The sequence below is a fragment of the Heloderma suspectum genome, chromosome 1 (genome assembly GCF_057233095.1).
Source record: "Heloderma suspectum isolate Gila_16-S chromosome 1, 16-S_ref, whole genome shotgun sequence".
NCBI lineage: Eukaryota > Metazoa > Chordata > Lepidosauria > Squamata > Helodermatidae > Heloderma > Heloderma suspectum.
This window is the reverse complement of record NC_139458.1, coordinates 93,072,630-93,094,795: the sequence shown is the minus strand read 5'-3', so window position 1 is coordinate 93,094,795 and position 22,166 is coordinate 93,072,630. Positions and strand designations below refer to the sequence as shown.

Genomic DNA, 22,166 nt, shown 5'->3' with positions numbered 1-22,166 from the left:
ATGGAGTGAAGATCAAATGTGGTGTTTGACCAGAAGTCAGCCTTGTTCTGGCAGGAGCTGCCATTTATTTTTCCCTGACAGAATAAGAAGCCGGCGCTTGTAGCCATCACACCACAGCCAGCATATATGCAAGCCGAAACAGTGAAAAGCAACATGGGGAAGCTGCTCAAAAATTAATACCTCCTACAACCAACACTGAGGCTTTGTACTGGTTAACCACTAACAAGGCTGCTACAGTAAAATGGTGAACAGAGAGCAAGTTTCCCACGCTCTACTGTAACTTGTCTGTAATGAAGCTGGAGGACATGCAACTGAAACAACCATATTAGTGGCTTGGATCCTATGATAAGTTCACATAAGGAAGTTCATGGAAGGCAATGTTTCCTGTCCCCTGAAAAGCCGCTTTTGGGGGTCGGGGAGCGCTCTTGAACAATATGGGATGGGCGATGGCTGCAGATGGAAACCCCCCCTCTTTTTGCAAACCTCAACTTATCTTAGGATCCAAGCTGTCATTTCCCTGTTTACTGCTGCTTCCTCTTCCTCCGTTTCTCATCTGGTCAATTTCAGACTGTAAACTCCTCGGGGCAGGGATCTGTCCTTTTATACTCTGCAAAGCACCATGCATGCTGGTGGTGCTATATAAGCAAGAACAATAAGAAATATGGTTTAGTAGTTTTCTTGCTTTGATTTGTGGCATTCATTCCACATCTTTTACTAATGAATAACATGCCAGGCAGCTTAGCAGGCTGACTGGTGACAGGGCTTTTGTTGGCTTAAAACCCACTTGTGAGTGTAATCTGTTTTCCATATCTGCTCTCTTACTTTCCTCTCCCAAACTACACCACACCTCCTACCAACAGCCAGAAAATCAGTTTGCAAGGCCATGGAGCGCATGCTTTCCTTGCAGAAGGAAAGATGCTAGACAAGTAACAGATGTAGGGAAGAGGGTTTCAAACAGAGAACATCTGAGAAAAGCAGCTGCCAGTCTGAATATTATTAGTAGCTATATAAATTCAGTGCTGTATAAATGTTATGCTAGACATACTGGGATCGCAGGACCATTAATCTGACTCAGTATAATCCCCCACTCCATCCCCCCGTTTGGAAATATATAACCTTTTCAACAATGATAGAATTTACATAGCACTTTATGTACCATCCTGCCCATGCACTGAGATCTTCAGAGGAGGCTCTTCTCTGTGTACCATCATTGGGAGAAATGCATTATGCATCTACGAAAAAGAGGGCCTTCTCTGTGGTGGCACCTCAACTTCGGAATGCTCTCCAAGGGAGGTAAAATTGCACTGTTTTCTTTTCGGCGCTAAATTAAAAAGTTCATGTTGCCTAGGCATTTTGAGGAAAACACTGAAATCTTTAAATTAATTTCACGATCTTTTTCACAGTTTTTTTTCATAACTGTATGTGCCCCCTGGGATTGCCTTTGGCAATGAAGGAATGGCATAGAAAATTTTTCAAATAAAATAAATTTCCAAGGTGCTTCACGAACATGATTGTAGCAATCCTTACGACGACATGTAAGGTAGGCCAATATCATCTCCTCAACATTACAACTAGCGATAGTGGCTTCAGGACACTTGGAAACTTCACAAAAGGCAAGATTTGAATTGAGGACCTCCTAGTTCACTGCTCAGTCTCTTAGCCAAAAAGCAACACTGGCTCTGGATAGATTATAAAGTCCACAAAGCAACGATTGTTACTTAAATGTCTTCCCTTACACAGAAACAGGCAAAATACACTTCCTTTCCTATTTCTTTCCTTCATAACATAAACTTTGGGCACTAAACGCACATCAGTCCTGGAGTTTTCTGGGCTCCCAATTTTGTGCACAAAAACAGTTATGGGAGATGGAGAGAGAAGTCTCACCCCAAAAGAAGGTGCAAGAAACCCTGTGCCAATGTAGTACCTACATAATTCTTGCCCATACTGGGCCACAGGCACTTTCTGGTCAGCTGGCAATGATTTGTCTTTGGTGGATCTCAGATGAGGGAACCCCGCTCCCTATCTGGCAGGTGTGGAACATCTCCTTGTCTTCCTATAGCCTGCTGGTTGTGAATAATGCACGCCTCCACCTTGTTTTACCATTGGAATTGCCATGGGTTCTTGCCATGTGTATATGCATCAAAATATGCTTGTTGCACATGTCAGAGCACATGAAGATTCCTCTGTGGGAGTGATATCTGTGCAAGAAATGTTGTCTTGTAACGCAACACTAGGAAGCAATTCCAGTGTAGGACATTTGCCTGGTGTGAAGTGGCCCTAAGCAACCATGTGTCACTTTGAGACTGTGCACACCACCCAGTGGGCAGGTGACACTAAAGAAGTCTGATTATATTTATTAAATGTAGTGGAAACCATTTTTGAAATCTAAGTCATTCCAGCACTTGACCTGTTACTTACTCTGACTGGCTTGTGCTTCGTTTCTCCAGGCATTGCTGAAAAGAGATGAGAAACACACAGACTATGACCATTTGTCTTCTAAACACAGAGTATCAGCAGAAACTACAGGTGGAGTCAGGCAAACTATTTTTATCCAACCCCCCCTTGTTTTGCAGGCATAACGTCTAAAGGAGTTTAATGTACAAGAGATTTTAGTTCCAACTACAGTTTCAACAAGCTGACAATTAGAAAGGTCCCAACATATTTACCTACACTGACATTAAGATCATCATCTGAGGCTCACTTCCAGGTTCCCCCACCAGGTGGCTACAAGAGGAAGAGCCTTTTCAGTGGTGGCACCTAGGAGTGTACGAAAGTCACTTACCTGGTATCGCAGCTTGCTTCGCGGTGGGGGGGAGGCGTTTCGCTGCTCCCCCTGAAGTTCAGGCCGGGGGGGGGGAGGCTTCCTGACTCGCCCGGCCGAAATTCAGGCCGGGGGGGGGAGGCTTCCCGCCTCGCCCGGCCAAAATTCAGGCCGGGGAGAAGCGCCCCGTCTCCCCGGCCGCGAACTTCAAAAGAAAAAACAACGCCCCTGTGATAGGCTACGTAACGATTAACATAGCCTATCATGGCTAGATTTGCAAAGTCAGCCATGATAGGCTACGTTAATCGTCACGTAGCCTATCACAGGTGACTTAAAAAAAAAAAAAGCGCGTATGCAAATGGCGGCCCCCATAGGGAGCCGCCATTCGCGTTCCTTATTTGGTCCCTGTAGTCTACGTAAAGATTTACGTAGACTACGGTGGAAAATAAGGGCAACGCTATTTGCGTTGCCCTTATTTGGTCCCTGTAGTCTACGTAAATCTTTATGTAGACTACAGGGACCAAATAAGGAACGAGAATGGCGGCTCCCTATGGGGGCCGCCATTAGCCGTACACTTTTTTTTTTTTTCCAAAGTCACCCGTGATAGGCTACGTGATGATTAATGTAGCCTATCATGGCTGACTTTGCAAATCTAGCCGTGATAGGCTACGTTAATCGTTACGTAGCCTATCACAGGGGCATGTTGTTTTTTTTTTACTTTTCTTGTAATGGTGGCGGCGGCAGCTGGTCGAAAGATCGGCTGCTGCCCCCGCCCCTGACGAAGACCTGCCAAACTGCCGGCGGGACCCGCCGCCGGGAGGGACATTCGTGAAAGGTAAGTCCCACCCTCTGGGGGGGGGGGGGGCGGGGGGGAGAATTTCTCCCCGAACAACCTTCAGAGGACCGAATGCGTTGGCACTCGGCCCCCCGAAATTTCGGGGAGAAATTCTCCCCCATCCCTAGTGGCACCCCATGTGTGGAATTCTCTCCCCAGAGACGCTCACTTGGCACCTACACTGTGATCTTTCTGGCACCAGGTGAAGACTTTATGTTCCCAGGCATTTTAAGAACTGTTTTCAGTGCCTTCATTCTGCTGTTGGTTTTATGATGCTGTAATGGTTTTAATCTCTGCCGCTTGTTTCACCATGGTTTTATTCTGCACTGTGTTTATCTTGCTTTCATGTTCGTTCCTTGTTTTTAATGTATTGTACACTGCCCAGAGAACTTCGGTTTAAAAGTACAGTAAATATTATATTATATTATATTTATTTGTTTTATTTTAAGATTCAAAGGGTTCCATGGCAGACAATCGATCCAACTTATTTCCAACACTCAGCCATTGCTCACTGAGATGACAGGTCACGTCAATGCTATCTGCAGCATCCTAGTTGGGAATCCAGGGTTACTGTGTGCCAAAGGACCAGCTTCAAAGTAAGGAAAACTGGGCAATAGCATAGAACTTAAATAAACCAACCAATTTACCGTAGTATTACAAACACTTCATAGGGCACTGCAGAACAATGGCTCAGTAGATGAAGAATGTATCACCACATTTAAATGCAGAGATATAACTAGTAACTCAGCAGGTTGCCCAGGGTTTCCTGATGACGAGGCATGGCCACACCACACCACCAGAAACAGAAAGCACAGATACTAGGAAAAAGAAACCAAATGCACAGTTACAAGATGGGGGATACGTGGCTCAACAACACTACAAGCGAAAAGGATCTTGGAATTGTAGTCGATCACAAGCTGAATATGAGCCAACAATGCAATGTGGCTGCAAAAAAGGCAAATCCTCTTTTGGGCTGCATTAATAGAAGCATAGCTTCCAAATCCTGGGAAGTACTAGTTCCCCTCTACTCAGCACTGGTTAGGCCTCATCTGGAGTACTGTGTCCAGTTCTGGGCACCACACTTGAAGAAGGATGCAGACAAAATGGAGAGGGTTCAGAGGAGGGCAACAAAGATGATCAGAGGACTGGAAACAAAGCCCTATGAAGAGAGACTGAAAGAACTAGGCATGTTTAGCCTTGAGAAGAGAAGACTGAGGGGAGATATGATCGCACTCTTCAAGTACTTGAAAGGTTGTCACAGAGAGGAAGGCCAGGATCTCTTCTTGATCATCCCAGAGTGCAGGACACGGAATAATGGGCTCAAGTGACAGGAAGCCAGATTCCGGCTGAACATCAGGAAAAACTTCCTGACTGTTAGAGCAATACGACAATGGACCCAATTACCTAGGGAGGTGGTGGGCTCTCCCACACTGGAGGTGTTCAAGACGAAGCTGGACAGCCATCTGTCAGGGATGCTCTGACTTGGATTCCTGCAATGAGCAGGGGGTTGAACTTGATGGCCTTGTATATCCTATGATTCTATACATCAGAGATCTATGGCTTCTGTATCTCACAGGCAAATAAACACAGGAGTGTCCTATGTTCTAGTTGTCCTTCTCTCGCTTTGCTTCAAGCATAGGAAGAGGTGGGGTTGTGCCCAGCTGCCATGCCCCCACTGTTCACATGTTCAGCGTCCACAACAAGGCGCATAGATCTCTATGTTGAGAGAGGGGGGAGATCATGGGCCAATCAGTATCCCTCCTTGAGTGGAGAAGAGTCATTTCTCACATATACCAAAGCCGCTGGACATTCTTTGAATACCTCCGCCACCAAAAAACCCAACATGCAGATGGAGAACCCAGACTGAGGGCAAAGAGCATTGCCATAGGACAGCAAGCTGCTCCAGCTCCCTCCCTGCCTTCTGTCTTTAAGGCCAAAAGGTAAGCCACCACTTTAGTGCTGTACTGGGAACTGAAGCACATGGAGATGGGAGAGAGTGCGTAGGTGAACTAAGCAGGGGATTGTTGCAAGGTTGCTTAAATCAGCTTAACAACCATGGCACTCCCCACTCAAAACAGGATTTTGTGTATGTGAGGGTAACAAGAATTATGTTGACATCATGCTTTCATAGAGGCACTATTCCCAATGAATTTCCTTAGAGGAAGCCAAAACCATGAAACTGCTGTGTGCATGTGTATAGCGCAGACCTGCAATTAGCCACTTTCAATGCATTTTGAGATGACAAATGAGTTCCCTTCAGACTCATAAGGCTTATTTTATTGGACAATGATCACGTCTGCCAGTAACTTTAAGCCAGGAAACAAGGTTTATTAAGCCACACTGTGAATGCACTGCATGCATCTGAATACAACCAGTTTGCCTCCTCTTCAGTCCTCCCATTCATAAGAGCAAATCAACAGACCAGAAAAGGATAACTTAGTGTGACATCTGAGCCCAGGATTATGGTTTATTGTGTCCAAACACGCCAGCATTCATAAACCAACAACAAACCCTGGTTTAAACCTGATTTATAAATCCTGGCTTATATGGGAGCAATTAACCATAATCCCAGGTTCAGACATCGCACGAAGCTATCTATACCTGGTTTGTTTACCCACTTGTGCAAGGAACAAGGTGGGGGTGAATGGGCTGTTTACCAGCACACAGCTGGTTCACACTGTGGTTTAATGATTCCTGACTTAAAGGGACATGTGAACACAGCCTCTATTTCCATGGGGTTTTGGATAAACAGGGAGCACATATTCAGTGAGAGTCAAAGCTGTTATTTCAGAAACATATGCTAGTAATTCCACATATAAAATTAGATATATATTACAGAGCAGATGACTGTACAGGGTGCTACCTAAGAATAAGAATTTAACAACACCTTTGCAAATTTTCCAAATATATACTAAAAAGATGGTCCCTCCTTTGAAGACCCAGAACCTATCCAAAATACATGTACAAAGTAATATATCCAAACCCAACCTGGGCAGGTCCCAACCCCTCTCTCTCTTTACACAGGTATTGCTTATCCTTGTTTAATTCCCTATACATATTATTAGTAGTAGTAATAACATTTATAACTGTCAAAGCATCAAGAAGACATTTCACTAATTTTGGAACTGGGATGTACAATGTCTTCTATAGATACTCAAAGTGCCTGGATTAGTGTTGTTTTTGTACAGAACTCCATAATCTGAAGACGATCACTAAATGTCATGATGCCTGAAACTCTTACATTGCTCAACCTTCAATTCAGACCTCATACTTCTAAACATGCAGACAGAGCATCATTTAGGGCTGTTCACCTGCATTCATTTTGCAGCTGTTGACCACTCTCATCTCTAGATGTAGCACTCTCCAGAGGTAGAATGACAGCCCTAACTACTGTTTGCCAATTCAGACATCATGCCAACCCCAAGTTAAGTTTCTTTAACCGTGGTCTGGCATGATGTTCAGATTGAATCACTATTTTGTTCTTTGTCCAACACCACAAACCTGCCACTTACACATTTTCCAGAATTATCTTGGTCAGGAGGTTTTTAAGGTTCTGGTGAAATCCTTCTGGAAAGAGCGAAAGAATTTCTTCTGGAGATGTCAGGCCATGGTAAACTGTGTGCCTTGTAAGGCTGTGCAAAGAACGGATTAACTGTAAGGAGGAGGCAATAGAAAGAGATGAAGGACTTCATATTACTTTCAGGCATGATGCCAAGAAAACATCCCAACCTCTCTCCTGCCTTCTATGCAGCCCTACCAGGCAATGCTATACATACACTGCCTGATCCATATCAGCTCAGCTCCCCGTCTGGCTCTAGCCATGAGCCCTTGAAACCTGCTCTCTCTGCCCTTTTTGTTCTTGCAGCAAGAGTCAGTGCTCTTCGTTCCTTAGCTCCTGCTGTTCATTCTTTAGAACAGTGGTGTTGAACCTCTTTCAGCCCAAGGACCAAGTTCGATTTTGGAGGTGGTCTCAGGGGCCACATTCCAGTGGTGGGTGGAACTAAAAGCAAAAGCGGGGAGGGCCAAAGGCAAAAGGGTCAGAGCCAATATGCCAGCATATTTTAGCTTCAAGGTCTTTCTGCCAGTAACTAAGCTTTAGGAGAGGCATTTCAAGCTTTTAGAATGGGGGGAAATCATACAAACTGGGAAACCACCAAGCGGTCAGCAGAAAAAGGGTGGGGTCAGGGGCAGATGGCATGGACATCTGGAAAAATCTGGAGGGCTGGACTGGGATCCTGGTTGGCCCAGATGTAGCCTGCAAGTTTAACACCCCAGCTTTAGACCTCACCCAGCACTCCTTCCACAGGATGTGTCAAGACAAGAAATAAAAACACACACACCTTAATTAACAATCCTATGCACATCTGCCTGGATGTTCCACCGAGTTCAATGGGACTCACTCCCAGGGAAGTGTGTATAAAAGACTGCAGCCTAAATCAGAAATGCCCATCAGCTTCTTACCTGATTTGCTTCATTTGGTGCAACTGAGAGACTGGCGCAGGTGCTTTCAGTCAGTTTGTCTGAGCTGCTCGCTGAACTAGAAAAGCACTCCTGGCATAACTGCCGGACAACATCCTTTGACGAAGCCTGGCAAAGAGAAACAAATAGTGGCTGTTTTCAAAACATAGTATGTGGCAATAGCTACTAGCTTAAGTGTGCAATCCTATCAAGATAGGCAGCTGCCTCTGAACTCGGAGGCAACTGCCTATCCAAAGCAGGGCAGGAGAAGCGGGGGGGGGGGGATTGTCCCCTCCACGCCTCTCCTGCCCTGCTATTTTCCGCTAGCCAGCCGTTTTCAGCTGTCTAGCTGCGGGGGGGAGGACAGGAGGCTGCTGTACATCCATGTATTGGATGTGTTGTACACGCAGCTCCGCTCTCCTCGCCCCAGAACACACACCCTGGAACGCCCCTTTTCAGTCGCTCCGCGCTCCTCTTCCGAGCGTGGAGGACGGGGCTTCTCCGCGCTGCCTCTGAGGCAGCACGGATGTGGGGGGAGGTCAGTTTTCCAGGAACCGACCTCAGAGTGCAGGCTCCAAGGTCAGTTCCCAGAAAACAGCATATCCCATGGCCTAGTGGCCATAGGATTGCTCCCTAAATATATTTTTTCTCTAATTAATGTAAAATGGATCTATAGAATTGCAGTTAACCAAGATAGTTAAATACAACTACAGAGGTATTGTGCCTCTTAATAAAAAAGAACAGAAGGAAAGGGAAAGACCATCAACATCAGGCTCTGCAACGGCAACCTCCCCCAACTGGCTGACCTCCAGATGTGTTGGACTGCATCTCCCATGATTTCTGGCCAGCATGCGAATTGGCCTTGCTGGCTGGGAAGCGTGGGAGTTGCAGTCCAACACATCTGGAGGCCACCCACTTGGGGAAGGCTATGCTATGGTATCTACTGTTACTTTCTGTTGAGACATGGCTCATGCATAACAAGCCATTTAAGTCTGTACCTTATTCAGAATTACCTAGCAGTAAGTTTCACTGGGCAGATGCAACGGGATGCTTATGCCTCCCTTGTGCCCCACCAATTCTATCTGCAAGTGGGAGTCACTGCTTGCGCAACCAAGATTTAGCTCTTTTGGGGCAACTGGAAACAAGTGAAAACGCTTATTTCTGGAATGGGGCAGGTTGACAGAGCTCACACAAGGGAGCTCCACCAACCTCTCCCTATCAAGAAGCAAGCATTTCCGCTTGTTTCAGGGCTTCCTCTGGGAAATTGTTAATCTCTGTTGCACAAGTGTTGCATCCCATTCATGCAACAGAATCAGTGGGACCCACCGCTTGTACAAAGAATTGCAAAGAAATGCAAGAAAGCAAAGTGGCTGTCTGATGAGGCTTTACAAGTAGCTCACGAAAGAAGGGAAGCGAAAAGCAAGGGAGAAAGGGGAAGATATACCCAACTGAATGCAGAGTTCCAGAGAATAGCAAGGAGAGACAAGAAGGCCTTCTTAAATGAACAATGCAAAGAAATCGAGGAAAACAACAGAATGGGAAAGACTAGAGATCTCTTCAAGAAAATTGGAGATCTCAAGGGAACGTTTTGTGCAAAGACGGGCATGATAAAGGACAAAGAAGGCAGGGACCTAACAGAAGCAGATGAGATTAAGAAGAGGTGGCAAGTATACACAGAAGAACTATACAGGAAAGATCTGAATGTCCCTGATAGCCATGATAGTGCGGTCACTGAACTTGAGCCGGACATCCTAGAGAGTGAAGTCAAGTGGGCCTTAGGAAGCATTAGTAACAACAAAGCTAGCGGAGATGACAGTATTCTAGCTGAGCTATTTAAAATCCTAAAAGATGATGCTGTTAAAGTGCTGCATTCAATATGCCAACAAATCTGGAACACTCAGCAGTGGCCACAAGACTGGAAAAGGTCAGTTTACATTCCAATTCCAAAGAAGGGCAACGGCAAAGAGTGTTCAGACTACCGCACAATTGCACTCATTTCACATGCCAGCAAGGTAATGCTCAAAATCCTACAAGCTAGGCTTCAGCAGTATGCGAACCGAGAACTACCAGAAGTACAAGCTGGGTTTAGAAGAGGCGGAGGAACTAGAGATCAAATCGCCAACATTCGCTGCATCATGGAGAAAGCAAGAGAATTCCAGAAAAACGTCTATTTCTGCTTCATTGACTACGCTAAAGCCTTTGATTGTGTGGATCACAACAAACTGTGGCAAATTCTTAAAGTGATGGGAGTACCAGACCACCTTACCTGTCTCCTGAGAAACCTGTACGAGGGTCAAGAAGCAACAGTAAGAACCAGACATGGAACAACCGATTGGTTCAAAATTGGGAAAGGAGTACGACAAGGCTGCATATTGTCACCCTGCTTATTTAACTTATATGCAGAGTACATCATGAGAAATGCCGGGTTGGATGAATGAGAGGTCGGAATTAAGATTGCTGGGAGAATTATCAACAACCTCAGATACGCAGACGATAGCACCCTAATGGCAGAAAGCAAAGAGGATCTAAAGAGCCTCTTGTTGAGGGTGAAAGAGGAGAGTGCAAAAGCTGGTTTGAAACTCAACATTAAAAAAACGAAGATCATGGCATCTGGCCCTATCACTTCCTGGCATATAGAAGGGGAAGAAATGGAAGCAGTGACAGATTTTACTTTCTTGGGCTCCAAGATCACCGCAGACGGTGACTGTAGCCATGAAATTAAAAGACGCTTGCTCCTTGGGAGGAAAGCTATGGCAAACCTAGACAGCATAGTAAGAAGCAGAGACATCACCTTGACGACAAAGGTCCGTCTAATGAAAGCTATGGTTTTCCCAGTAGTAATGTATGGCTGTGAGAGCTGGACTATAAGGAAGGCTGAGCGCCGAAGAATTGATGCTTTCGAACTGTGGTGCTGGAGAAGACTCTTATGAGTCCCCTGGACTGCAAGGAGGTCAAATCAGTCCATCCTAAAGGAAATCAACCCTGAGTGCTCATTGGAAGGACAGATACTGAAGCTGAAGCTCCAATATTTTGGCCACCTAATGCGAAGAGAAAACTCCCTGGAAAAGACCCTGATGCTGGGAAAGACTGAAGGCAAAAGGAGAAGGGGATGGCAGAGGATGAGATGGCTAGATAGCATCACGGATGCAATGAATATGAACTTGAGCATGCTCCGGGAGAGAGCGCAGGACAGGAAGGCCTGGCGTACTATGGTCCATGGGGTCACGAAGAGTCGGACACGACTGAACGACTGAACAACAACAACAACTGCTTGTACAACCAGCAGGGCACAAGAGCATTGGTGGAGGCAGAAGTGAATACCCACTGAATACAACGGGGACTTACTTCTAAGAGTGAATATGCATAGCATTATCCTGTCAATAATCTAAAGCATAATTCTATTCAAGGGGAAGGAGAATTTACCCTTATGTGTCAACATTCATTTAAGCAAGCCTATTAAAAATAACATATGATTCTACTCATTAACAACTTTAAAAAAAAAAAGAGGAAGAAATAATCTTATACTGTACTGTGGACTTCAATATTATTTGAGATCTCGGTTCCAATTCTGCCTCTTACCGTTAACTGATTTGAAAGGCCTTGGCTAAACTTGTAACTTTAAGAACAGGAGCCTCAGTTTTTTCCCCTCCCTCCCCATCCCTTTTTCCTTTTGCATTATTTCTTTTAGATTGCAAACATGAGCAAGGACTGCCATTTTTTTTTTTATGATCCGGAAGCCTCTCTGGCTGCATTTTCATCTGAAGAGCAGGGTAGAAATGCTTTAAATAAGTGAGCGCGCAATCCTTTGCGTGTTTAGACAGGAAAAAGAAGTCCTACAAATCCCAGTATTTCCCAGTCAGCCTGGTTGGGGAATGCTGGGAGTTGTAGGACTTTTTTCTGTATAAGCACGCATAGGATTGTGTCCTAAAACTTTCTTAGCCATGAATGACTCCTGTCCGACATAACTCATAACAACATAAGAAGAGCCATGCTGGCTCACACCAAGGGTTTATCTAGTCCAGCATTCTGTTCATAGTGGCTAACCAGCTGACAACGGGAAACTCACAGGTTGGACACCCGTGCAATAACACCCTCTCGCCCATGTTCCCCAGCAACTGGTGTATATAAGCATACTGCCTCTGATACTGAAGGCAGCACATAGTGGAAGAAGGTGTTTACCTTCACAATAACTCAAGGGTCATTGTGAGGGCCATCCACATTAACTGCATAGCACTTTCAAATGAGAAACGCCAAGTGCAAATGATATCTACGCGCTTTTCCGTAACACCTTTTACTCCAAAGGGTTTCACACCATTACATTTCGTCAGGGCTGAGAGATTTTGCAGTAACAGTATCATCCCAAAATTAAAATATACGCACTCACTTTCAATAAGATCTGAAGCGCTGCAAACTGCTCCTCCTCCATCGCAGCCATACTTCCCCTGTCATGTGACGAGCTACAAGCTGCCATTAGAAAAGACTAGCTTCAGTCGCGAGGTGGCTAATTGAACTGCTTTGCATTCTGGGAGTTGTAGTCTTCTCGTAGCCTGCCGGGTTCACAATGGAATTCGGTTAAACCCGTTTCTCCAGCATTATTTGTTTATTTTAAAACTCCACACTGGCACCTACAGCCTTTTTAGCAGGATTCCGTCACACAGGTCTCTGCATATATTTTACAGGCCTGGACTACGAGATACTTAAGGTAATAAAAACAACATCACTTTTAATTTAGGTTATATAAATTCACACATAGGTCACAAGCTTCGAATGAAATGACGGCGCAATCGTATTTAGACAAAAAAGTCGTACTCCTCCCAGCATCCCTCAGCCACCATGGATTGCTGCGGCATGCTGGGAGTTGTAGGACTTTTTTTTCTGGCTAAACATGCATAGGATTGTGCCCTTAGTAGTTTAAAATATTGAAGGAAGGGGAAACAAAGAAGTTGGTGAAACCAATCTGCTGGGGGTTTTTTTTTAGCAAGCACAGGCAGTATTAAGAAGACATGCCGGATCCTTTCTTTCCCATAGAAAGCTGACAAGCATGCGCTGTATTACTGTGCTATATCCCCTTCTCAACGTTTTCCTAGTACTAGAACACGATAATATGCCCATTGCTAATAAGTTTCTGTGCTTTGGATGGACCTTAATTTTAGCAACCAAGAAACTGTTTTCTGACTGTTTGGTTGTTTTCCAACATGCAGCATGCTGCTTATACCTTACCTGCCTTGTCATGGCTGCACCACTGGCAGCATCCCATGCTGTTCATCTCTAATTATGCTACTGCTAACGTTTCAAAATCCTGGCTGGAAAAGATGTGCATCTCATCCTATGCGTGTTTCCTTACAAGTCCCAATGAGTACAGCAGGGCTTATAAGAGTTAGTCTACAAGTTACATGGAATGAGACAGTACATGCTCCGTGTGGCCTTCTGACTTCATCTCTGTTGCATGTGGCCACTTTTTTGTGTCTAAACATGTATAGGATTGCGCCCGTAGTACTTTAAGATATTGGTGGAAGGAGAAACGAAGTTGGTGAGAACAGCCTGCTTATTTTTAGCAAGCACTGGCACTATTTTAAGAAGACATGTTGGATCCTTTCTTTCCCATAGGAACATAAGAAGCTGATGAACATATGCTCCTTTCTACGTTGTGGACTGTGATGACATGAAGGTTACAACAGAAGCATGGGACCATCTCAGAGGAGCCACAGCTCAGGTTCCTGCTCCATTATTGCTTACATTTTCAGGATAGGTGATGCCACCATTGAGATCCCACACCATGTGCTTTTCCCATGTGAGTTGGAGCTTCTGGTCTTACCTTTGCAACGTAGAATGGGACTGTGCTGCACCGTTCCCGTGCTGCTTAAGTAACATGAGAAAGGTCCCTGAGGTTGTGTTGGGGTATGTGTGTGTTCATTCAAAAACATTCAAATGTTTTTGAATATTTCCTAATGTACATGTTCAAGAAACAATAGGCCTCAAATTCAGCTACCTAATGATGGGAAACAGATATTGCCTGCATTATTGACTAGAGCTGCAATTCTATATAGTTCTAACACATGAGGGGGCGAGTGTTAAAAAATTGTCCAGTGGTGTGACAGGAATTCTACCATCTCAGTCTACTACCTTTCTCTGCCTATTAATGTGTGAATCAGTTCTCATTCCCAAATAAATGCTCATATGTCTAAGGACTGCTTGCTTAGAATGGCTTCACATGTTCAGGGGAAGGAAAGGTGCCATATGAGTTGCATTTCCAGTTTTCAGCACTTGCATCGCAATGTACAAAAAGGCTTTGTGAACTGTTTCAGGAGCTATCTACCAGTTCCTCATTGTATGTTACAGTATATCAGAACTCACTTCCCCATCATCACTGACATTGAGTGACGGGGAGATGTGGTGGCTTTCTTTTCAGTCATTATGAGATATGCTAGTAAGCATCTTCTCACTAGATCTTGTGATGTGGGGAGCTGCTTGGAGTCAGCTTGAAAAGCTGGTGATCTCAAGGTTGTTTCACATTGTTCATGAAATGTGGTTATTATATTGTGACATTTTGCACTTCCAATACGTTTGTGCCAAAATGGTGTACTTTCTTGGTTTAACTTTGGAAAAAATTGTTCTGTAGCACTCCTTGTTTGTTTACCCTAAATTTAAAATGTTCTCCCATTGAAGGCCAGGACAAAACTCACCCTTAGGCTGCACTCCTCTACCAACTTATCTGTGAGTAAGTCCCATTTAACTCATTGGGACTTAGTTCTGAGTAGGGAAGTATAGGAGAGGGCTGTTACTATCTGTTGAAATGGGTCAATAATGAGACCCAACAAGCCTGGACAGTGTCCCATGTGAACCAAACACATTTTCTAGAAGATTCCACAGAATCTTTTGCCACCTGCTGGGATTCTGTGGCAGACTAGTCAACATGTAAAGGATACCGTGAAGTAGAAAGTTTAACATCTACTACTCTGATTCTTAGATACTGGGGATATTTTTTTTCCATTTAAGAGAAGTTTAAATCTTAGTTCTGTGAGCAAAATCTTCTGCTTCCACCCTATTTAATTCATCATCCCCTAGTGTCTTATATGTTACGTATTTCAAAGCCTTCCTTATCTATGTATATGTTTTAACCCACTGGCAACCCAGGTTTCATTTGAATTTCCCTCCCTGAAACAAATCCAAGAATGCATCCTACCAAACATGCAAATCTTATTTGCACTGCACTGGATATGCAGGACTTACCCAAGGGACTGGGCTCCTGTTTGCAGAAGAACTGTTTTATATTTTAACATTTAGATCCTCTGCAAGAGTAGAAGAAACTCTGAAAAAAGTATAATTCCCTTTCTTTCTTTCTTTCTTTCTTTCTTTCTTTCTTTCTTTCTTTCTTTTTAAAGAGCAGTAGAAAACTAGATTCCTCAGGGAGCTGTTTGAGAGTAGCATTTTACCATCTGTGGCCTCTTGAAATTAATTAAGATTGATCCGCTGGGGGGAGGGACTACTTATGTGGATTCCTTTAAAATATTAAAGAGACTTTAAGGAAAACTGTGCAGAGAGTATTTTTTGCAGTGTAAGAGGAGGAGGGCAGGCATTTTGTATAAAGCCTCCACAGGCAAAATTTGTTGTGCAATTGAGTTAAAATTGATTGGTGGATGTGAAAGCTTCTTGATTTCCAAATCAAAAGTTTATGTAGTGTGCAGTTTGCCATAGCTTGAACATATGCAATATTGATTTGTGGAGCTTGAACTTGTGGGTTATCTCCTGACACTGTTGTTCTTTGTCCTCAAGATGTAAGTCAAGTTCCTTGATTGTGTCGAAGCAGAGCATGATAGTAAATATTTAATTATTAGCTGTGTGACATATTTTATTTATTTAATTTAAATCCCATCTTTCCACCAAAAATGGCGCTCAGCGTGGTTAACAATAACAAAATACAGATTAAAAACAGTGGGCAGTATCCAATGGTGTCATTCCATAGGAAGCCCTAATGGAGCTCTGCTGAATCTTTCTATTCTGCAAACAACTGCGCAACTGCTTGCACAAACGTAACTTTAGTTGGATTCACCTCTTGTGCATAGTTCAGAACCTACTTTCTGCTTTGTTGTTCAGTCGTGTCCGACTCTTCGTGACCCCATGGACCATAGCACGCCAGGCCTTCCTGTCCTGCGCTCTCTCCCGGAGCGTGCTCAAGTTCATATTCATTGCATCCGTGATGCTATCTAGCCATCTCATCCTCTGCCGTCCCCTTCTCCTTTTGCCTTCAGTCTTTCCCAGCATCAGGGTCTTTTCCAGAGAGTTTTCTCTTTGCATTAGGTGGCCAAAATACTGGAGCTTCAGCTTCAGTATCTGTCCTTCCAATGAGCAGTCAGGGTTGATTTCCTTTAGGATGGACTGATTTGATCTCCTTGCAGTCCAGGGGACTCGTAAGAGTCTTCTCCAGCACCACAGTTCGAAAGCATCGATTCTTCGGCGCTCAGCCTTCCTTATAGTCCAGCTCTCACAGCCATACATTACTACTGGGAAAACCATAGCTTTCATTAGACGGACCTTTGTCGTCAAGGTGATGTCTCTGCTTCTTACTATGCTGTCTAGGTTTGCCATAGCTTTCCTCCCAAGGAGCAAGCGTCTTTTAATTTCATGGCTACAGTCACCATCTGTGGTGATCTTGCAGCCCAAGAAAGTAAAATCTGTCACTGCTTCCATTTCTTCCCCTTCTATATGCCAGGAAGTGATAGGGCCAGATGCCATGATCTTCGTTTTTTTAATGTTGAGTTTCAAACCAGCTTTTGCACTCTCCTCTTTCACCCTCAACAAGAGGCTCTTGAGATCGCTTTCTGCCATTAGGGTGGTATCATCTGCGTATCTGAGGTTGTTGAGAATTCTCCCGGCAATCTTAATTCCGACCTGTGATTCATCCAACCCGGCGTTTCTCATGATGTACTCTGCATATAAGTTAAATAAGCAGGGCAACAATATGCAGCCTTGTCATACTCCTTTCCCAATTTTGAACCAATCAGTTGTTCCATGTCTGGTTCTTACTGTTGCTTCTTGACCCTCGTACAGGTTTCTTAGGAGACAGGTAAGGTGGTCTGGTACCCCCATCTCTTTAAGAATTTGCCAGAGTTTGTTGTGATCCACACAATCAAAGGCTTTAGCATAGTCAATGAAGCAGAAATAGACATTTTTCTGGAATTCTCTTGCTTTCTCCAGGATCCAGCGAATGTTGGCAATTTGATCTCTAGTTCCTCTGCCTCTTCGAAACCCAGCTTGTACTTCCGGTAGTTCTCAGTTCGCATACTGTTGAAGCCTAGCTTGTAGGATTTTGAGCATAACCTTGCTGGCATGTGAAATGAGCACAATTGTACAGTAGTTTGAACACTGTTTGGCATTGCCCTTCTTTGGAATTGGAATGTAAACTGACCTTTTCCAGTCTTGTGGCCACTGCTGAGTGTTCCAAATGTGTTGGCATATTGAGTGCAGCACTTTAACAGCATCATCTTTTAGGATTTTAAATAGCTCAGCTGGAATACTGTCCTCTCCGCTAGCTTTGTTGTTACTAATGCTTCCTAAGGCCCACTTGACTTCACTCTCGAGGATGTCCGGCTCAAGTTCAGTGACCGCACTATCATGGCTATCAGGGACATTAAGATCTTTCCTGTATAGTTCTTCTGTGTATTCTTTCCACCTCTTCTGAATCTCATCTGCTTCTGTTAGGTCCCTGCCTTCTTTGTCCTTTATCATGCCCGTCTTTGCACAAAACGTTCCCTTGAGATCTCCAATTTTCTTGAAGAGATCTCTAGTCTTTCCCATTCTGTTGTTTTCCTCGATTTCTTTGCATTGTTCATTTAAGAAGGCCTTCTTGTCTCTCCTTGCTATTCTCTGGAACTCTGCATTCAGTTGGATATATCTTCCCCTTTCTCCCTTGCTTTTCTCTTCCCTTCTTTCCTCAACTACTTGTAAAGCCTCATCAGACAGCCACTTGGCTTTCTTGCATTTCTTTTTCTTTGGGATGGATTTCGTTGCTGCCTCCTGAACAGTGTTACGGACCTCTGTCCATAGTTCCTCAGGCACTCTGTCTATCAGGTCTAATCCCTGAAATCTATTCCTCATCTCCACTGTGTATTCATAAGGGATATGATTTAGGTCATACCTGAATGGTTTAGTGGTTTTCCCTATGTTCTTCAATTTAAGCCAAAATTTTGCAAGAAGCAGCTCATGATCTGAGCCACAGTCAGCTCCAGGTCTTGTTTTTACTGACTGTATGGAGCTTCTCCATCTTTGGCTGCAAAGGACATCATCAATCTGATTTTGATATTGACCATCTGGTGATGTCCATGTGTAGAGTCGTCTCTTGTGCTGTTGGAAAACAGTGTTTGCTATGATCAGCGTGTTCTCTTGGCAAAACTCTATTAGCTTTTGCCCTGCTTCATTTTGTACACCAAGGCCATGCTTGCCTGTTATCCCAGTGATTTCTTGACTTCCTACTTTAGCATTCCAATCCCCTATGATGAAGAGGACATCTTTTTTTGGTGTTAGTTCTAGAAGGTGTTGTAGGTCTTCATAGAACCGATCAACCTCAGCTTCTTCGGCCTCAGTGGTTGGGGCATAGACTTGAATTACTGTGATGTTGAATGGTTTGCCTTGGATTCGTACTGAGATCATTCTATCGTTTTTGAGATTGTACCCCAGTACTGCTTTTCCCACCCTTTTGTTGACTATGAGTGCTACTCCATTTCTTCTAAGGGATTCTTGCCCACAATAGTAGATATGATGGTCACCTGAATTAAATTCGCCCATGCCTGTCCATTTTAGTTCGCTGATTCCCAAGATGTCGATGTTCAATCTTGTCATCTCATGTTTGACCACCTCCAGCTTACCTTGATTCATTGATCTGACATTCTAGGTTCCTAAACAATATTGTTCTTTACAGCATCAGATTTTCTTTTCACCACCAGACACATCCACAGCTGTGTGTCCTTTCGGCTTTGGCCCAGCCGCTTCATTCTTTCTGGCGCTACTTGGAAATACCCTCTGCTCTTCCCCAGTAGTATATTGGACACCTTCCGACCTGAGGGGCTCATCTTCCGGCGTCATCTCTTTTAGCCTTGTGATACGTTCCATGGGGTTTTCTTGGCAAGAGTACTGGAGTGGGTTGCCATTTCCTTCTCCAGTGGACCACATTTTGTCAGAACTCTCTGCCATGACCTGACTGTCTTGGGTGGCCCTGCACAGCATAGCTTATGGCTTCACTGAGTTACGCAAGCCCCTTCACCACAACAAGGCACCGTAATGACACAGTTGGATACTGCCTAGCACCTTGATTGAAACATAAAAACAAATCCATTAAAAACACAACAGTATATATGTGGTATTATAAACCAGTCAGGATCTCTAGGATATTCCTAGCAGCAACGGATAGGTGCTGGAGGTATAGTGAGAGAGGAACTTTTGCCCATATATGGAATGGAATATTCCTGTAAAGGAATATTGGAAGAAAATAATAAACAACGATCTGGGGAAATGTAGTCGTGAGGTCCTGGAAGCCAAATTTAGGTTGCTAGGCAGGAGGTTGAAATCCAGGCCACCAAGGTGACTTTCTCTGAAATGCTCCCTGTTCCACGTGCGGGGCCAGCTAGACAGGTGAAGCTGAGGAGTCTCAATGCGTGGATAAGACGGTGGTGCAGGGAGGAGGGGTTCAGATTTGTTAGTCACTGGGGAACGTTTTGGGACAAGCTGGGCCTGTACAAGAGGGCCGGGCTCCACTTGAACCAAAATGGAACCAGGCTGCTGGCGCTAAACGTAAGAAAGGTGGCAGAGCAGCTTTTAAACTAAACCCTGGGGAAAAGCTGGCAGGAGCTGGGAAGCATCCGGTTCAGGTTCAATCATTAGGATGAAGATGAAAATGTTTTTGACTGCCGAAATGTAGAAGGGGAGGAAATAAGCAAGGAGGACAGGGTAGAACATAATAGCCAATCAAAGAAGCCAATGTCCCAAAGCAAAAGATGCACATGCCAGACGCAACTGGGGAGGGACACCATGTATTGGTGTTTTTATGAAAATACTAGAAGCCTCTGCACCAAAATGGGAGAGTTGGAGTGCTTGATTTTAAAGGAAAACCTGGAGATAGTGGGCATTACAGAAACTTGGTGGAGTGGAGAGAACCAGTGGGATATGGTCATCTCTGGATATAAACTCTATAGGAAGGACAGGAAAGGGTGTACTGGGGGAGGTGTTGCCCTGTATGTCAAAGAGGGCAATGTGTCAAGTGGACTAGAATGCCTAAAAGGGATAGGCTCTTCTACAGAAGCTCTTTGGGTGACAATACCAGGCTCCAAAACTAATTTAGTGCTAGAAACATGCTATCACCCCCCAGACCAGAATGCTCAGAGTGACTGTGAGATGGAAAACTAAATCAGGGAGGCCTCCAAACAAGGAAATGTTGTACTAATGGGCGACTTCAGTTACCCCCACATTGATTGGATAAATGCATGTTCCAGCCGCAACAAAAAGGTTAAATTTCTCGATGCTCTAAATGATTGTGCCGTAGAACAGTTGGTCATGGAACCGACCAGAGGGGTGGCGACCTTCAATTTCATCCTAAATGGTGTTGCCCAGGACCTAGTATCAGATGTAAATATTGTTGAACTACTTGGAAACAGTGATCACAGTGCTATCAGATTTAATATAAATTTAAGTGGAAAATTGCCCATGAAGTCCAACACAGTTACAGTTGACTTCAAAAGAGGAAACTTCTCTCAAATGAGGGAACTGGTGAAATGAAAGCTAAAAGGAGGAGTCAAAAGGATTAAATCCCTTCAAAATGCTTGGCGATTACTCAAAACCACAATAATAGAAGCCCAGCTAAAATGTATACCACAGGTTAGGAAAGGTAGCACCAAGTCCAAGAGGTCGCCAACATGGTTAACGAGCAGTGTTAAGGGAACTATTAGAGAAAAGAGAGCTTCCTTCACGAAATGGAAGTCTTGTCCAAGTGAGGAAAACAAAAGGCAGAACAAGCTTGCACAAAGACGATGCAAACAGACAATAAGAGATGCAAAAAAGCATTTTGAAGAGCATATAGCTAACAATGTCAAGGCCAACAATAGAGAATTCTTTAAATATATCAAATGCAGAAAACCAGCTAGGGAGGCAGTTGGACCACTGGATAACAATGGAGTTAAAGGAGTACAGAAGGAGGACAAGGAGATTGCAAAGAAGCTGAATGAATTCTTTTCGGCCGTCTTCACTGCAGAAGATATAGGACAGATACCTGTGCCTGAACTGATGTTTCAGGAAAGGAGTTGGAGGAATTCAGGCAGATAGTGGTGACAAAAGATGAAGTTCTCAACCTTATTGATAAATTGAAAGCAAAGAAATCACCAGGCCCAGATAGTATCCATCCTAGAGTTCTCAAAGAACTCAAATGTGAAATTGCTGATCTTCTAATCAAAATATGCAACATCTCCCTAAGATCAGCCTGTATACCACAGGACTGGAAGATGGCCAATTTTCAAAAAGGGATCCAGGGGGATTTGGGAAATTACAGGCCAGTTATCTTAATGTCTGTTCCAGGTAAATTGGTTGAAGGCATTATTAAAGGTAACATTAGTAAGCATATAGAAGGACAAGCCCAGCTGAAAAAGAATCAACACGGCTTCTGCAGATGTAAGTCCTGTCTCACTAACCTTTTAGAGTTCTTGAGAGTAAACATGTAGATAGGGGTGATCCGGTAGCCATTGTTTATTTGGACTTTCAAAAGGATTTTGACCAAGTCCCTCACCAAAGACACCTGAGCAAACTTAGCAGTCATAGAATAAAGGACAGGTCCTCTTATGGGTCAGTAACTGGTTAAAGAACAGAAAGCAGAGAGTAGGAATAAATGGTCATTCTTCCCATGGAGGGAAGTAAAGAGTAGGGTCCCATAGGGATCTGTATGAGAACCAATGCTTTTCAACGTGTTCATAAATGATCTGGAATTAGGAGGGAGCAGTGAAGTGCCCAAGTTTGTGGATGACACCAAATTATTTAGGGTGGTTAAAATAAAAAGGGATTGTGAAGTCCTCCAAAAGGATCTCTCCAAATTGGAAGAATGGGCATCTAAGTGGCAAATGTGGTTCAATGTAAGCA

At 44.0% G+C, this 22,166-nt stretch overlaps 2 protein-coding genes across 4 annotated transcripts in view; one reads left to right on the top strand and one right to left on the bottom strand.

Moving 5' to 3' along the window:
* Positions 1 to 12,505, bottom strand: part of COMMD9 (COMM domain containing 9) — a 34,511-nt gene extending 22,006 nt beyond the window's left edge. For all 3 annotated transcript variants that reach the window (XR_014790402.1, XR_014790401.1, XM_084851242.1), the window contains exons 1-4: positions 12,439 to 12,505; positions 8,058 to 8,183; positions 7,109 to 7,248; positions 2,419 to 2,453 (exon numbers count right to left, since the gene is read on the bottom strand). Coding sequence is in view for 1 of the 3 variants with exons in the window: in XM_084851242.1 (XP_084707368.1) it covers positions 2,419 to 2,453; positions 7,109 to 7,248; positions 8,058 to 8,183; positions 12,439 to 12,489 (352 nt within the window). In the remaining 2 variants the exon portion in view is untranslated. The remainder of the gene's footprint in view (positions 1 to 2,418; positions 2,454 to 7,108; positions 7,249 to 8,057; positions 8,184 to 12,438) is intronic.
* LDLRAD3 (low density lipoprotein receptor class A domain containing 3) overlaps positions 1 to 22,166 on the top strand; it is a 357,700-nt gene that overhangs the window by 316,055 nt on the left and 19,479 nt on the right. Inside the window, exon 7 of the transcript XR_014790386.1 lies at positions 13,662 to 13,767. The gene's annotated coding sequence lies outside the window, so the exon portion shown is untranslated. The remainder of the gene's footprint in view (positions 1 to 13,661; positions 13,768 to 22,166) is intronic.